Source organism: Lichenostomus cassidix, chromosome 7, assembly GCF_008360975.1.
Source record: "Lichenostomus cassidix isolate B80296 chromosome 7, HeHo_3.0, whole genome shotgun sequence".
Classification (NCBI taxonomy): domain Eukaryota; kingdom Metazoa; phylum Chordata; class Aves; order Passeriformes; family Meliphagidae; genus Lichenostomus; species Lichenostomus cassidix.
This window is the reverse complement of record NC_139488.1, coordinates 22,820,486-22,838,287: the sequence shown is the minus strand read 5'-3', so window position 1 is coordinate 22,838,287 and position 17,802 is coordinate 22,820,486. Positions and strand designations below refer to the sequence as shown.

At 61.3% G+C, this 17,802-nt stretch overlaps 1 protein-coding gene across 31 annotated transcripts in view; it reads right to left on the bottom strand.

Moving 5' to 3' along the window:
* TNS1 (tensin 1) overlaps positions 1–17,802 on the bottom strand; it is a 66,663-nt gene that overhangs the window by 46,143 nt on the left and 2,718 nt on the right. For 6 of the 31 annotated variants that reach the window (XM_085066815.1, XM_085066818.1, XM_085066819.1 and 3 more), the window contains exons 1-3: positions 16,583–16,679; positions 15,384–15,421; positions 472–510 (exon numbers count right to left, since the gene is read on the bottom strand). In XM_085066815.1, coding sequence (XP_084922941.1) covers positions 472–510; positions 15,384–15,421; positions 16,583–16,658 — 153 coding nt within the window. In that variant the 5' untranslated portion in view covers positions 16,659–16,679. Of the gene's footprint in view, positions 1–471; positions 511–607; positions 671–2,859; positions 3,032–3,163; positions 4,399–8,203; positions 8,829–8,856; positions 9,437–9,525; positions 9,568–15,383; positions 15,422–16,582; positions 16,698–17,802 lie in introns of those variants that run through there. The other 25 variants (XM_085066822.1, XM_085066827.1, XM_085066831.1 and 22 more) reach the window with 12 other exon arrangements.

The window sequence follows — 17,802 nt, the reverse complement described above, 5'->3', positions numbered from 1 at the left end:
ATAGCAAGAGCTGCAAATGCACGGCCTTGGGCGCCTCGAGCCAAAGGCACATCTGGTACAGCCATCTCCGGGTGTGCAAGAAACCGCCCCGGCTCTGGCCAGAGAGGGAAGGCCCTCTGCGCCAGGGGACCCCAGAGCCCTGGATGGTCACGTCCTATCTGCCTGTCCCTCTCAGCAACCCTGGAAGCCCCTCTTCCCTGAAAGCTCTAGCTCCTGGAGTCCCATGATAGCTGGGCTGCTCCAGCTTGTGCTGCTCAGCTGTGAGATGCCCTTCAGCCATCAATGGTGGGGGGCACAGCACCAAAATGGGGGGTGCCCTTACCCCCAGCTCAGGACTCCTGTGGTTTTCAGGGTGGAAGACTCACATCCTGAAGCGCCCCAACTGAGAAAGTCCAACACCCAGAGCAGGGTGCTCTAGCATCCCCAGAGCCCTGGCTGTCACCCATGGCTCACAGAGGAGGTGTCACTTACCAGCTCATAGTTGACAGTGGGGGAGCAGGGGGTCACAGCCTGGAAGGAAGAAGAGAGCCAGGATTAGTCCCTGAAGTACCCTGTTCAACATAGGGCATGAGAAGGGGCTGGAATGCAGTGTTCCTCACCTCCCCACCTCACAGGGAAAACAACATCCACCCAAGCAAGTGACAGGGCCACCCATGGCCTTGCCACCCCAGGCAGGAGCATAGGCAGCATCCCAAGGTCAAGGCTGGCTCCCTGGGAATGGGAGTGGGCTCAGGGCCATGGCAGCTGTGCCATTCGTCCTTGGCCAGGGAGCCAGGACAGCCCCAGCCCCAGCCCCAGCCCCAGCCAGGGTGGGCACGGCGGGCACAGCACAGTGTGGTGCAGGGCGGATGCCTGATGCCAAGAGCAGCTCCTGGAACAAACCCCAGCCCAGCCTCGTGAGCTCCTGCAGCCGCCAGCTGAACAGCCCGGCTATTGTTACCTTAATTACCAGCGGCAATTACTGACAATTAACCTTGGGTTTTGCGTGCACCCCAGTCCGCCGGGAAGCAGCAGCATGCCAGGGTGGGAGAGGCAGCACCTTTTTGGTGTCGGGGCAGCAGGAACAGGCACTCCAGCCCTGTGTTGGCCCAGAGATGCCCACAGTAGCCAGAGGGTGTGATTCGGGGAACTTTGTCTTCTACAAACCCCACTAGGAGCAGCGACCCCACTCAGCCATCCCCTGCCCTATTCCAGGATGGAGTCAAGATAGCAAACACCACTCAGGGGCTGGTCCCCCTACCATGGCAGCATGGGGACCCACTGCACCCCACTCTGCCGCTCCTGCCCTGGGCTATAAAAAGAAGGATTTGTCCCAAGCACCCCACCTGGAGCACCCATATCCCATCCCATCCCGGTCCCCAGAGAGTGATGCCCAGCGCCTCCTCCCCTGTCCAGCTGCCAGCCTGTTCCCATCCCGTCTAGCTGTTTTCTTCAGGGGTTCCTCCTCCTCCCGCTCCCTTCCCCTGCGCATTATTATTATGATTTTATTCTAATGCAAAAACGCTTCCATAAAAGGCCCCTTTCCCTGCCCCGCGGTGCTGGCCCCGCGCCAGCCTCCCTGGAATGTTCTCCGGCAGCGAGCCGCTGCTGCGGACGGAGCTGACGAGGGCTGTGCCGTACCCTGCACCGTACCCTGCACTCCGCCGTGCTCTTACCCTTGGGATGCTCAACAAGCGCCCCTGGCTCCTGCCCACCACCAGCTACAGGGCCAGAGATGGGGGGAGATGCACAGCTCCCCCACCATGGGACATGCTGGCCAGGTAGGGTCCATGCCCAGCCCTCCTCTGCTGTTGGCATGAGGAAGTTTGTAGGCTACAAATGCACCCCTGGCGGGAAAAGGGAAAAAACTGGGGTGCCTGTGGTTGTATTTCCCTGCCCTTGAGGATTCTCTGAACTTTAATATGGGCTTTTGCTCTCCCAACACCACTCTTCCCATCCACAGGAGACACCAGCCCAGGCTGTACGGCACTCTTTCATCCCAGAAAGGCAGTTTTATGAGGACTGCAGGAACGTAAAGCTGTTTTCAGCTTCCATCCCTCTCTCAAGTTTGGCTCAAACATGCCCCCAGTTCAAGGAGAATAAGGAAGACCCTGTCCCAGACAATGGACCCCTCCCTAGAGAAGTCCAGTTCCTGACCAAGAGGTGCTGGTCAGTGGGATCAGTGAGACTATCACTCCATACTGGACTGCAGCAACCCAAAGAACAGCCACCATCTCTGTCCTCAGGGATCCCCGCATCCCTGGATGCAGGGAGGGGTGGGAAAGGCAGGGAGACCTGCACACCCCTGGTCCAGGCTTCACTTTGCCGTGGCAGACACAGCGGCCTTTCTTCTCCCCCTCACCGGTGTTTGCATTCCTGCCGGCTGGCCCCCGCTGCCGACCCCGCCGCCCAGCAGCCCTGCCCAGGAATGCGAGGAACGAGGCGCAGCAGGACTGCCGCCCACCCCACCAGCCCCCCATGGCCCCCCACCCGCCCACTCGGCCCCCCAGGTCGCAGCCCCATCCCTCCCAGCAGTCACATCCCACAAGCTGCTGCCTTGAGACCCGAGTTTTGCCAAGCAGAAAAATCAGTTTCCCAGAAAAGGAGGCCCTGTGGCCACGAGTGATGGGACTCTCTGATGTCTCATAAAGGGTTGGGCACACCCTGCAGCCTTCCGCTCGAAAGTGATGATGGGCTCCTTCGCTCATCACCAGCTGTCACTATACCTAGAGAAACTCGATACCCTTGACATGTCCGAGCCCAGAAATAAACACCTGGCTGGCAAACCCCTGGCAGTCCCTGGCCACACAGCCACAGCACAGAGTAGCTCATGAGATCCCTCTTCCACATAATCCTTCCAGCTGCAGCTCAGGAACTGACCTCTGCACCACAGATCCCCGACGGGACTTCGGCACCATTTCACAAGAACTGAGCGAGGCTGGAGGAATGCAGACATCTCCTCGTACCCAGGGATGAGACACCTCAGAGCCTTCTCCATGCTGCAACGACCGTTCACACCTCCCTCCTTCAGCACCTCCTTCCCCACCCTCCTCGTCCCTCAGTAAAACAACCCTTGCACCCATGGAAGTGCCCAGGGCCACTGCCAGCTCCTGCTCCAGCAGAGCATCCCTGGCAGTTGTAGCCCCAACCTGCAAGATGCCAGCGAGGCTGGGGGAAAACAAACCTCCATGGAGGGGCCCTGCGATTCAGGAGCAGGCTGGATCAGTGCAGTGGTGGGCGCGCTGGGGTCTCCCCAGCTGGGCTGCTGCAGCCGGGTGAGCACTGGCCCACAGCCCACAGCATGGCCCGTCCGGCTGCCGGTGGGTGATCCAGGCCCATCTCTGACGCATATCCCTTCCTTTGGGTGGCGGTTTTTGTTTTTCCCTTCCCCAGGAGCTCCGATAAACATTCCGGAGCCGGACGATATCCGGGCTGGTGCTGACCCTTACTATGCCAGGAGCAGATGCAGCACCAGCCACCCCAGCTGTCACAGGGACCCCAGCACACCAGAGATGCTTCCCATGGCCAGGCACCAAGATGCTGGCAAGCCAGCCCAGCTGGAGCTGGAGACATGCTGTCAAGGACACTCTGGCATCCCAGACCCTCCCAAAGCAAGCCAGCATCAGGCAGACCCTCATGGCCCCACAACTCAGAAAGGAGGTGACCCTCCTCCCTCCAGCCCTGAAGTGGTTCCCTTGCCCAAGCCACCCTGCAGTCTGGAAATACAGTCGTCAAAGAGGAACATGACCCAGTGGCCACATTGGCATCCCACAGGACAATGCTAGGGCAGCAAAAATGCCAGCTTAGCCCATGTGACCCCACCTCATGGGGTCCCACACCACCCCATGAGGGACTACTTCCTCCCAAGCAAGTTCATCTCAGTTTTGTGTCACCTACATCCCAGCAGGGCTGCAAATCACTTCCCCATGCACCCCATGATTCTCTGCTCACCCCGAGACCCTGCCTGAAGCAAGGGGTGTCCCAGGGACAGCCACGGGCCACAGCACTTCCCCAGCCATCTCCAGAGCCCTACCCCTACTCACCAGTCCCTCCAGCCCAGCCACAGCCTCCAAGCCGTGCTGAGCCCTCTCTTAGACACAGTGTGGGGCAGAGGGGCAGTGTGAGCTGCCATCGGGCACCGCACAGCAAACGACACTTTTAGGGGACCTGTTGGGACCACCAAACTGGGGATGCTGGGGAAGGTTTTTGCCTTTACAGCACCTCTGCTCCCCCATTCCCAGTGTGACCAGCTGCAGCACCCTTCTCCCCTGCCAGGCATAAGGGACTATAGGGTCTGTGCTCCGGTCACCCCCCTGCCCTGCACAGAGGTGAGGTACCCTCTGCCCACACCACGTGCTGACTGCTCCTGCCCTCACATTTTTCGCAGCTCTGGCAAAACTCCTGTTTATGCAACATGTCCCCGGCGGGAGGACGGCATGTTTCCATGCACGCCCGCTCCCCCCCCACCCCAGCTCCACCCTGCCCAGCACAGCCCCGGTGTGTGAGGCACAGGGCAGTCACACAGAGCCCCAGACCTCTGGCATGAGGGTGTCTGGGAGGGGGCAGCACCCCGTGCACCACACAGCCCCTCTCCACCCCCACCAGTACCCAGGGCTGCTGCTTTTGGGACTTCTCCCATCGGGTGGGGGTAACTGGCAGATGCGCCGAAGGGCAGGGGAGCGGCTTGGCCAGCGGCTCAGGGTGAGTCAGACTGGGCTGATGCTGGGGCACAGAGGTCTCACCGCTCCCAGGCTTCCCTCCAAGCATCCCCAGCCCGCCCTGCAGCTGGGTCAGGGACTGTCACTGTGCCATCCCCTCCATGCCTGGATGCCTGGACAGTGCCCATGCAAGGGCGGAGGCCACCAAGTCTGCCTCACCCTGGCATTGCCCAAGAGATGCTGGTGGCACCAGGGAGGGTACCGCAGGGCAAAGAGCCACCCAGGGATGTCCCCCAAGCTGGGACAAAAGCTATCTCCTCTGTCTCTCCCTTGGTATGTTGATGAGGAGCCGCCCTGTGGCCCATCCCCGCCAGGAAGGCGGCAGCAGGACCAGGACAGAGGTTACCCGGTACACACAGCCCTGCAAATCAGGAATGAAATGCCACAGGGGACACAAGCCATTCCACCCCCCAGTGGCCATGGGGGCCACCACTGGCACCCCAAGACACCCTGGGACACACAGCGCACTGGGAGGGTGATGGCCTCCAGCAGCCCATGGCTGGCCTGGCCAGCAGCCCTGGCACAGGGATATAGGACAGGACAGGAAAAACAACGTACAGGGAAGCTTCAAGGGGTTGCAATGGAGGCAGCTGCACCAAAATAGCCCTGGTTTCAACCCAAATAAGGGCAGGTCCCGGCTCCGGGGCGGTTTGAGCAATCAGCCCCAGTGCTGCCAAGTGCAGATGAGGGGAAGGGGGACAAGGTAGCATCCCTGACCCTGTTTGGGGAGAAAGGGTATTTTTGGGGGTCAGGATGGGGACAGAGATGCCTCTGCATGACCAGGACAGGGACTGTCCGAGGTTTGCTTGCAGGCGCTGGCTCGGCACGGGGCCGGCCACAGGCAGGGATGTGCTGTGCTCCAGTGCCTAAAAAGGCAACATCTGGAGGCAGCAGGTCTGGATCCAGCCCCACGGGCCAGCACGCGCCTGCCTGGCTCTGGCCCCACAGCCCCAGCCCTGCCCTGCTCTGCCCTGCCCTGCTCTGCCACCAGCACCACCCATGTATGCTGCTACCCCACTGTGGTGACGCTCCTCAAGCCAGTCCTATGGGGACCCCACAACCAGCCTAAGGGAGAGCATGGGGTCACTGCCCCTCTCTGCACCAGCCTGCCCCAAGAAAAAGTACCAGGATCTCCCCACCCCCTCACCAACTCCCCAGGGCCAAATCAGCCACCAGTATTGGCCAGGGAGCAGCTCTCACACCAGGGACTGGCCGGGAACAGAGTGACACTGGGACTGGCTGGGACAGACTCTGCTGCAGGGGGTTTCACCAGGACTGGTCCATGAACAGGTTCTTACATTGGATTGGTTAAGGCATGGATTCTTCCATGGGATTGGGCAGCAACTGGATTCTCATTCAAGGTTGGTCTGTGCAAGGATTCTCACCTGAGACTGATAAATGCATGGATTCTCACCCAGGATTGGCCAGCACATGGATTCTTACATGGGATTAATCACTCCAGAGATTCTCCCACAGGCTTGGTCAATCCATGGATTCTGACCAGTGATTGGCCAGAGCACTGACTCTCATGCAGGATTGGTCAGAGCAGTGATTCCCACACAGGATTGGCCAGTGCAGGGATTCGCACATGGGACTGATCAACAAATGGATTCTGGCTGGAGCACGGGCACTCCTGTGGCACTGGTCAGCACACTGGCCTGTCAGCAGGCTGTGCCCAGTGAGGGATCCTTCCCTCTGGTGGAGCATCAGGCAAACCCCTTGCTGCGCACTCAGACCCCACTGCAGGTTTTGGGCTGTATCCCAGCATGAGGGGCACCTGCCAGTGCCCATGGGTCTGGGACCCTACTCGAGGGGTGGTTAAGATGCCAAAATAAGCCCTGGCTGCCCCAAGGAGTCTTTTCCCCCCAGTACTGAGCCCAGTGGCTCTACTTGTGAGGGAAAGGCCCAAGGCAGCTGGAGATTGGAGTCAATGCTGTGTCCTCACCCTGGGGGACAGCTGAAAACACTGCAGTGAAACTGAAATGCTGAGTAGGACCTCCAAAACTGGCGTGTCCCCGTCTGTAGTGTTGAGGAGATGAGGGAATAGGAAGGAGGAGTGGAGATGAAGATGCTCCCCCTGCCCAGGAGCTGTACTGTGGGGCTGCTCTTCTCCCTTATGTCCCAACACCCAGCAGAGAAGCTCCAATGCTGATCAGGGACTGCTGGCACTGTGACTGGATACCCCAGAGATGGGCTGCACAAGGCCAGGGACCAGAAAATGGCGAAGAAAGCAGTGGGGTGGCCTGGGGCAAACAGACCCCCAACTCGAGACCCCAAAAAGGGGGCTGGGGAAGCACAGCTCCAAGGCCCAGCACCCTGCCTGGGGCCAGCAGGATCACTAATGAAGAGGCGTGGTTAGAGAAGGTGAGAGCTGGAGGCGCATTTTCTGCCGATCCACTTTCCCTGGGGGTGGCTTCCGACTCCAGACAGGACACACGTTGTCCTCCCAGTGCCACCATGCTGTCGGGACAAGAGGTGCCTGCTTGGTTGCCCCCCTGAACCCCCAGACTCAAGTGCCATGAGCACCCAGGGGGTGCAGCCACTGTCACCCCACTGTCCCTGCCAGCTGTCCCCCAGCACACACACTGGGGTCACCGGTCCCGCACCAGGGCTGACGCCAGCGCCGAGCGGGCTCAGGCGCCCGGGAACGGAGCACTTCTCTTTTTTCCTTGTTTTCCCCTTAAACCCAAGCGGGCTGATGCCTCCCTCGCTCGGCCGTTTCCTCTCCCAGAAGAACAGCCCAAAAACATCTGCGCCGGGACCTGCCCTGACGGAGTTAACCCTCTGCGGGCCCGGCGGCGCCGAGGGGCCGGGGATCCCTGCCCGGGGGGGCGGCGGGGGGGGCTGGCACCCGCCGGGGCTGCCTCGCCACTCATTAACCCGGAGTTTAACCATTGACGGTCCCACCGGAGAGGGGGGGTTAACCCGTGGGCTGCCAGGGTGTCCCGGCCACGGAGCAGCCCCCCACCGTGTCCCCCTCGCGGGGGTGACAGGCGCCCGGCATCGCCCCCCCCGGCTGCGGGGCGGGAGCGGGGTGTCGGGGGCGGACCCCGCTTTCCCGCGCAGTCCTGGCTCCGCGGGGACGTGTCCCTACGCACTTCGGAGGGGGGTGGGGGGCCGCAAACGCCAGCGCCTGTGTGTCCCCCTCCGGGGCATCCTGAGAGTCACCGGCCCTGGCGAGGTGGGGAGGGGGCCACGGGGGGCACGGCCCCCGGAGCCGCTCACAGGTCCCAGCCGGCAGCAAACCGGCCCTAACCCCCTGCCCAAGTCCTCCCTGCGAGCACCGCATCGCCTCCTTCAAGCCCCCACACCCCGAGACCGCCCCTGGTGACCGACAACTGCGGACCCCCCAACACGGGGGGGCAGCACCCCCCTATCCGCGCACCACCCCATCACCGCTCGGATACCACGCGTGGCCCTCGCCCCCTGGAGAGATGACACTCCCTCCAGCACCCCCCCGTCCCGAGGGTCCTGGGGACCCCTGCGCCCTCGTCGTCCGCCCGTACCTGGTTCATGACGCTCCCGAAATCCATCCGGGGTCTCTCCTGCCTACATCCGAGAGGGACGGCACCGCAGCCTCACCTGGCCCGGGGGGCGCGGGGGGCGGCCGGAGGAGCCGCGGGGGGCACGCGGGAGCCCGGCGTCGCCCGGGCGGGCAGGAGTGAAGGCAGACTGCAGGCAGAGCCCCCCTCCCTCCCCGGGCCAAGCCTGGAGAAGGAAGGAAGGAAGGAGGGAGGGAGGAGGGAGGGGAGGGAAGGAGGGGGAGAGCCGAAGGGTTTCGCTCCCCACAAGCGGGACCCCGGCGATGGAGGGGCGCAGGGAGGTCCCGCCGGCTCCCCGCTCCCCTCCGCACCCCCGGGCCGGCCGGGGGCTGGGGATCCCGGGGGCGCCGGTCCCGGCCCTGGGGAGGAATGGGGTCCCGGTCGACTTTTTCCACCGCTCCCCTCCCTTCTCTCGCTTCTTCTCCCTCTTTCTTCTCCTCTTCCCTCTCCCCAGCTGCACGGCGCGCTCCAAGTCCGGCCCCGCTCCGCTCCCCTCGCCTCCCCCAAAAACGCCCTTAAAGGCAACCGGGAGCCTGACTCAAGCAGCTGGCCCTGGGGTAGGGGTGCCGGCAGGTGGGCAGACCCCCCCCCAAAAAAAAAAATTACCCCTCCCACACCTCCGCCACCTCCCCCTTCAAAGCTCCAGGCAGCCGGTGCCGAGGGGCCGCAGCGGGCAGCGGGGTGCAGCAGGGTCGGGGCCTTATCGCCCCGCGTGACGCCACCAGCGTCCCTGTGCCCTTGGCGGAGGGGTGGCAGGGACCGGTGTGTGGGGCCCTGCTTGGGGCCTGCCTGGCACCCCCTGGCACAACTTGGTGTCCCCTCGCCATATGCGGGACCAAGTGCCCAACTAATGGTCCTTGGGTGTCCCACACCCCCAGTGTCGGGCAGGATGTGGAGATTTATCAGCCCGCCTCTCAACTAAAAATCAAAGCCAAAATACTGCAAAAGCCCTGTCTGTCCCTCAGCACGTGAAGTCATGCCAGTCCCCCCTTGCCTGTCCCAAACCTGGAGTGTGCCCAGCATCCCCCTGGCCTTCCTCCTGTCTCACTTCCTCCTCCTTCCTCCTCCTCCTCCTCGGGGGGCTGCATGTCGATGGATGGAGCCCAGATCTCCCTGGCTGCCCCGGAGGCAACCCAGCCCCAGCCCTGCTGTACAAGCAAGTGCTCAGTGCCAGGAGACCCCACAGCAAAGAGGGGAAGCCCACCAGCAACGGCCCAGAGAGTGGCGAGCTGGCCAGGGAGGCGGCGAGCCAGGCACCCAGCCCAGCGCTGTTGACATTTTCTCACCCAACGCCTCCCCGTTCCTGTTTGCATTTCCGTCCTCAAGCCGTGGGCTCAGCCAAAAGGCTGGAACTGGCTCTGCTGGAGCGGTGCAGGACCCCAACACCCCTCCTACCTTGCCACCTCCATCAAAAGTCACCAGGGAGGGGTTTGTGGTATGGGGTTCTCCCTTTGCCCTCCCCCAAGTCCCCCTAAGGGACACCACCCCTGTAAGTACAGTCCAATTCCAGGAGATCTTTCCCAGCCCCTCCATGCCTCAGTTTCCACAACAACCCAACAGTGCCACGGGATGGGAGCACCAAAAGGCACTTGGACCCTTCCTGCTGCCAAGAACAATGTGCCAGAGCCAAACATCTCTGGAGGGCATCTCCTCACCCCCTTCTCAAGCAAGCATCAGCCAGCCCCTCTGCCCTCCCCAGCACCCAACAGCACAGGGTCAGATCCCAACAGCCACCACTCTAGGGACAAAACCCCATGGCCAGGATCCACTGGCACCCCTAAACAAGTCCCACCAGCACCACAGCCCACAAAAACCAGGCATCCCAAAAAGATGGGAGTGCTGCAACAAGGATGGAGAGGCAATGAACAACCTGCACCACCAGAGCACAGCATGGACCCCAACTCAGCTCCAGCACAGACCCCTGCACAGGCCCCAGAGCCCAAACTTCTCAGGAGGCAGCCACAGGATGGCTCCCAGACCCTGGGAAACATCAGCAGCGGAAGAGCTGGGGCCAGATGGGAAAGTATCAGCAACTGAATGAGATGGAAATGAGTGGGTGAGAGAAGGGCACTGATAGCATGTCCCTGTCCCAGTCCCCGGGGCAGTGACAGGAGCTGTCCCCTGGGGACATGATGCATCCCTTTCACAGGACAGGAGGAGGAGAAGGAGGACTCCCAGAGGAGTCCTAACAACATCCTTGAACTACAGCCACCAAAGTACCTCCCAGAGCCATCGGGTCAAAGTGCCAGTGGGAGCAGGTCCAGCAGTCAGCAAAATAGCTCCAGAGACAGGGTCCTTCCAGCGCCCCCAGTCAAACCACCCCTCACATGAAACAGCTCCTCGGTGACCCAAGATAAATACCCTTGAGCATCATTACCCCAGATGTCAGTGGAAGAAAGGAGACATGGGGACCAGGAACCGAGGTGCAGTTCATGTCTGGAGATGAAAGCACACAGGAGATAAGCCCCAGTGCAGGGTCTGTAGAGCCCCTCTTGAGCCAGACTTTTCAGCTGTTTTGGGATTAGTGCCACCTCTTGGAGGCTCCTAGAAGTCCCCAGGGACCCAGCACCCTTCCCAGGGTAGGTCTCAGGAGGGGTGGCCATGGGGGATGCAAACTGGTCTGGGAAGGGAGAAAATCAGCGGGAAACGAGGCACGCCTCGACCCTGCTTCCCACCACGGCAGGGCTCTGAGAAGATGGATGCAGCCCTGGGAGCTGCCAAGGAGGGAGGCTGGTGGTCCCCACTGCCTCATCTGATACCTCCCAGGCCAGTCCTTGCCAGTGCTCACCAGTGCAGTGAGTGTGGCCAGTCTCAGCATCCCCTCTCCCCTGCCCACCCTCTCTGTGCAGCACCCCGAGGGTGCAGAGAAGGGCCCCAAGTCCTCCAAGCAGCCGAGCCGGCCCCCCACTGGAGCTGAGAGGCCGAATATTTGGGCAGTGACGTAAAGAAGGGGAAAAAGGAAAGAGGCAGGGGAAAAAAAACCAAAAAACAAAACCCCCTCCAGGACCTGCTGCACAAACACAACCTGGCACAACACTGGGGCAGGGCTGACCCCCACAGCCCTCCATCCCTCCTCCCCAGCTGGGCCCATGCCAGGGTCAAGGACACATTCCTGCACTATTCCTTCCCCCCCCAACCCCGCCCACTCTGTTGTGGAGTCCAGGGCTGTTGCTAATTACCTGTGCCAAAGCACTGGGGGTTGGCTTTGAACGGGGGCATCGGGGACAGGGACCGGACGGGCAGCTCCCGTGTGACCAGTACATCATCCCCTCGACAGCTCTGAGAGGAGGCAGAGTGGCTGGGGCAGGGAGCAGGGACCGGACAGCCACAAGTCCCATGGCAAGAGCCTGACACAGCTGAGATATGGATGTCCCCTGCTTGCAGCCCCTGTTCCTGGAACAGCCACCGGGAACCTACAATACACTGCCTGGCCATGACCACCATCACTTCCTAGGTGCCTGGCCATAGCACATCTGCAGGGTGCCCATCACCAGGAGTCAAGTCTGCCCAGAAGTGTCCAACTGCTCCTTGCCAAGGTTTCCCCTCCTAGTTCTGACTTGCTTTACAAGCAGGGGATATCCCCAGCATCAGTTGAGGGGTGGTACATCCCCTTCCTTCATCACCACCGCCACACACCCTGCCATGGGTCCCTCCACCACCAAGGGCCCATCACCGCCACGGGCACTAGGAGCGATTGCTCTGGCCAGGACATGCCTCGCTGCCCGGCCCTGGCCCTGCTCCAGCCCCCGGTTTAATGATGGACAAACCTGCCCCCCCCCCGGAGTCCCATCGCAGGGGGCACTTGAAAAACAAGCCAGGCCTGGCATGAGGCCAGCGGGGATGGGTGGCAGTGAACTGGGAGCACATGCATGTGACCACCCACCTGTGTGCGAGCGTGCTCGTGCACACAGATGGATGTTTTTGCACACACGTGCATTTCCCTGCAGCTCATGCATCTGTGAGCACACACCGTCATGCACTCACACACGCTCACATACACAGGCACACACATAGTCACACACATGGCCCAGCAGCCTGGCATGGCTCCAATGCACACTTTCAGCTCCCCATGCAGACACTCGGGGACAGCTCCTAGATCCGTTGGCCCCATGCTATGTGATGTGCCTCAGTTTCTCCTCTTGGCACAGCCTAGCACCCCCACTCGCCCAGCATCAGTGGGCCCCGGTGTGGCAGGGGCGAGCAGGGCAGGCTGGAGCCTCGCCAGGCCCAGGGGCTGGCACAGGCGCCATTTCCCAGAACCAAGCACCAGCAATCGCCAGCCGATTCGGCAGCCAAACACCACAGCGCTCCCTGTCCCCCAGCCAAACCATCCATCACAGGGCCAGCTCCCACTACGGGAAGCAGCCCCATCTTTTCTCAGCCTCTCCGACCAGCACCAAGGCAAAATCCAGCCACAGAGTGAAGGCATCCTGGGGGATGGGGACACCCCTGGGATACCCCTTCATTTGAGACATGCCTCCGTGGCCCCAGTGCTCAGAGCATCCTTGGTCAGGAGAGCATGTCACCACCAGATCCTGGCTGTGCCACTACCAGCACGTGCCAACACAAAGGCTCACCCACACCTGAACACAGCCACAGCAGCACTGCACCCCACACCACGTTCCCTGCCTCCTGCTGCCCCCAGGCAGGGCTCTGTGACTCAGTTTCCCCACTTTTCAAAGGAAGATACACCCCCGCAGCTTTGAGCAGGCAGTTTTGGTGCAGGGAGGGAGGGAGTGGGCAGGCTGTGTGTGTCACGTACATACCAGTGTCCATCCATCCAACCGTCCCTCTTGGAGAGAGGGAGGGAGGTTTGCTAAGCAAGGAAAAATCCCTGAGCGGAGGCGCAGGGCGCAAGAAGGGCCTTACATGGGCATGGGAACAGTGTTGTGCTTCCCAGCTGCCCTGGCCTCTCCACAGCCACCCACGGGCACCGGGCATCCCACCAGCATCACTGCCACCTCAGGGCAGTGGGTTCCACCACTGTCCCGCCCTGTCTTTTGGGCAGGATGGAAACTTGAGGGGTGCAGGTCACTGCCAGGGCAGAGGTCTTGCCCTCCCGGGTACAGCTGCGCCTGCTCACTGCCTTCTCAGGGAGGTGGTACTCATCAGCACCCCAAAATCTCCCTGGTGTCCTCACATACACTCCAGTGCCTCCCTCCCCACATCCTGTCACACCCATGGTACCCCCTGGCACCCCACACTGACCACCAGCAGTACAACTCTTTACACCCCACCCACATCCCCATCTCTCCCCCCTCCCCTATACCCAGTCCATCTGAGGTTTGTAAGTGGGGGCTTTCCCCCAGCTGAGCCAGGATGCAGCTGACTGGGAGCTGGCCATGCTGGGGGGCAAAACAAAGACGTGGAGCAAGTCCCAGTGGGATAAATATGGGGACCAAGGAGAAGACACTGCATGGTGGGGCAGACTCTAGGGCCAGGACACACCAGAGCCAGGGAACACCAGAACCTTGGCAGCACATCCAGGGCAGGAAGAGGAAGCATTGCGGGGTGCAGGCTGCCAGCACTTCGGGGGCAAGTCCATCTTTCCTCTCCAAAGTATCCTGGAGGTGCAGGGGTTAAACATGAGGGACTTCAGGTATACAAGAGGCCATTTTTGCTCCATGCCAAGCCCCCTCCCCACACGCACCCTCCCCGGAGACCCCACAATAACAAGCCGGCGTGTGAGTCAGCTGGCCATTTGCCCAACCGGAGGAGCCCCTCCCTGGGCGCTGGCCCAAAGGAGCTCCGCAGAAGGCCCCTGGCCCTGGCCCCATGCACGCTCCCCCCGAGCAGCACACCCCTCGGCTAGCTGGCCCCACCGAGGGGGCTCCAGCTTCCAGCAAGCGTGGGAAGGGTGATGGAGGCTAATGAAATACAGCCGGCCGCGAGAGCAAGCCACGGGCTGCCCCTGTGCACAGTCTATGCAGATGCTGGGAGCCTGGTATGAAAGCCCATCCTGGTGTGCAACCCCCTATCAGACATCAGAGAATCCCCACCGGGTGCACACCCAGAAACTCATGCTTCCTGACACTCCCTCCTGCCTGGTAACCACTGGCAGATGCTCCCTGCCACCGCCTGCGCTACTGCAGGCGTCCCCTCACTGCATGCCCCTCTCAGCTCTCCCCACAGCACCCCGGCAAGGCCATCTTTTCTGGCCTCAGCCTTCCTGGCATCTTTGGCACAGGCTGCCCGGGGTGACACAGGGTCCTGGGGTGGCCCAGAGTTGACACAGGGCCCTGGGGCTGGCACAGCTCCACTAAAGCTCCCAGCCACCTTCGCCCAGCCTGCTCAAGGCCCAGGGTACCCCACAGCCCCTGCTTCCCCCAACAGCCCAGCCAGGGCTCAGTGCCAGGGCTGCTGCCAGCGCCTGCCTTGCACTGCCACCCATACCGTGGCACCCTGCAAAGCCCAACGTGTGCCTGGCCCCCGGCACAGCACCCCCCTTTTCCTCTCCCTCCCTGCCCAGCTGGGCACAGGCATGGGCATGGGAACAGGCATGTCCCAGCCTACGCTGTCTGCCTGGGGCATGCCAGCCTCTTCCCGCCCAGGATGCCAGCCCCAGAGACAGCTGGCACACACGCCTCCCCAGGGATTGAGAACACGAAGCCTCCCCTGCCCCAGCAGCACAGTGGTGGGCACCATGCCCACCTCCAGCTCCTTGGAGAACCTGGGTTGCTGTAGGGTCCCCCTCTGCCGGCACAGCAGCTGGACAGACAGACACCACCGGGCATCCTCAGCTCCACTGTCTCCTGCCAGCAAGATCCGCCCCCGGCTGGGTATCAGCTGGCTGGCAGCGCTGGGCCATGGCGCATGGCATCCACGTGCAGCAGCACTCACCCTGGCAAAGGGCACCCTGCTCCAGGCACTAGGGCACAGATGCCTGCTGGTCCACTCTGAGAAGGGCTGCACCCCAAAACCCAGTCTCGTACACAGACAGGCACGTGCTGTCAGGGACTGGGCAGCAGGATGGCACTGTCAGCCTCACCCAGCGGTGACAACAGTGCCACCATGACCAGCCCACAGCTACCAGCCCATCTGGGTGCCCATCTGGTGGGGTCAGCTGGCATGGATCATGGCATCCCCCTCTGAATCCCCGGTGCCCCCAGGCAGGGTTGGGCACACCTCAGAGCACTGGCCTTACCTTGGCTTGGCACTTGGTGTGGCAGGAGAGCTTGCAGCCTGTGGGAGAGAGAGGGGAGGAGGGTTAGTGGAGGCAGGAGGGGCAGCAGCGCTGGGGGGCAGACTGAGGGCACCCCATGTGCAGGGCAGGAAGGGGGAGCACCCCACGCTGCAGGGCACAGAGCACCTTGGCACTGGGCACTGGCTGCCGGGACGTGCCCACGCGTGCAGGGATGCCCACACCTCGCATCCATGTGCACACATTCCGGGTGGCACCAGCACGGTGCAGCAGCAGGCACACAACATGTGGCTCTGGGACACACACGGTGCAAACATGCCACAATGTGCACGCATGGGAGCCCCAGTGCCCGGGGTACACAGCAAGAAGGGATGCCATTACAGGCAGGTCTTACGGGGCCTTGCATGGACACTGGCATGGACAAGAGTACCACAGGGGTGCTGCCAGTGCCTGTGCTCCCTCCCTCCTTCCCATGCACTGCTGTTGCACACTTGCACCCGTGCCCCCATGGAAGGCACATGCACATGGGCAGTGCAGGCACGTGTTTGTCACTGCTAGGGACACACTTATACAGGGCACCGCTACGCTGCCTGGGCAGCCCTGCAAAGAACACAAGTCCCATCCCCAGGGGACGCAAGGCTCCCCATACAGCATGGCCCAGGCCACAGCCGCACCCCTGTCCCTGTTCCCCTTGGGCCTATTTCCTGCAGCACAGGAAGCCTCATTGTTCCTATTTCCTCTGTCCGCCCCTTGCACGGGGCTCAGCGACACCACACACGTGCAAGGGCTCATAGCCCTGCCTGTAACCCACCACGTGCCATGGGCAGCAAGCTCAGCTCAGGGGGTGAGCACCCACATCTGTGCACAGACCCACACCCGTGTGCACACACGTGGTGGCCACTGAACACTTGCTGCACATGCATGAAGCTGACACATGGCCATGTACATGTGCAACACCTAAGTGCCTCCATGGGCCACCCTCATCTCCTAGCCACTTTCCCACCCACAAAGGCACCACACATACACTTGCACAGCCACAGCTCTCCCTCTAACACATGCACACACGTGTGTGTGCACAGATTGGCACAAGCACATGTTCCCACCTTCACATCCTCGTGCATGCAGGCACACTCACACATCCCCGGTGCCCTGACCTCCCTGGCACGTCCCTGTGCACACGCGTGCCCACAGTCCCTGCTCACCTCTGCAGGTGCTGCCCTGGCGTGTGATGGCCTGCCGGCAGATCCCACATGCCTTTACCTTCTTGAAGCTCGTCATCTTGAAGGTGTGTGCTGGAGGGGCCTCCAGGTCCTGGGGCTGGAGGGAACATGGGGCTTCGTCAGCAGGAGCAAGGTGGCACCACGGCCCAGGCACTCAGCTCTGACCTGCCTGTTTCCCCTGGGTGATAGCTCATCCTCCACCCACGCTCCCCGCACCCCTTCACCTGCGGCTGTGCCCTCTGCACAGGGTATGGGTTACAGGATATGGGGTATGGGGCAGGGGATAGGGGGTTAGGGGGTAGGGGATAGGGGGTAGAGAGGAAGGGGGGCACTGTCTCGACCCCTTTAAGTAGTCTCTGCCGCCCCCTGGCGGTGCGTGCTCATGTGCAGTGTGTGTTTGTATGTGTATGCACGTGTGCGTTCACATGCATTTGTGTGCGTGCACAGATGTATATGTGCACAGGTGTGTGCACAGTGTATGTGCACACAGAAGTGTGTATGCACATATGGTGTGTGTGCATGCACAGATTGTGTGCACAGATGTGTGCATGCACATATGCCTGTACATGTGCACAGATGTGTCTGTGTGCAGTTTGCGTGTGCACAGATATGTGTGTGCATAGATGTGTATGCACATGTGGGTACATCCATGTGTGCACATAAAAGTGCATGCACAGGTGTGTGCATATATGCATGTGAGCACACACATGCGTGCAGATGTGTGTGTGTATGCACAGATGTGTGCACACTCGTGCCTCTCTGTGTGTCAGTACCTCTCCATGTGTCCTTGTGAATACAAGCCCACACACAAGCGTTTCTGTGAGCATGTGTGTGTAGGCACAACTGTTTATGTCTGCACACACAGAGGTGACGATGCTTGAATGCACATGTGTGTGTGCAAACTTGTGTGCACATGAGCACGCGTGAAAGCACATAGATAAACGTGTCCATGCAGGGATGTATTCACATGTGTATGTGTGAGTATGCAGATATGTGCACAAAAACCTGTGTGCACACCCAGGAACATGCAGGTGCTGCCAGAACGATCACCCTACTGAGGGTGTCTCATTGTCATGCTCTGTTTTGGGGTACATGCCAGGCAGCATATCTCTTGGAGGGGTGTAAAGCAGGCACAGAGCCCCCTGAGCGTGAGCAGCCATGCCCACCCTGTCTGACACAGCACACAGCAAGGGGAAGCTGAT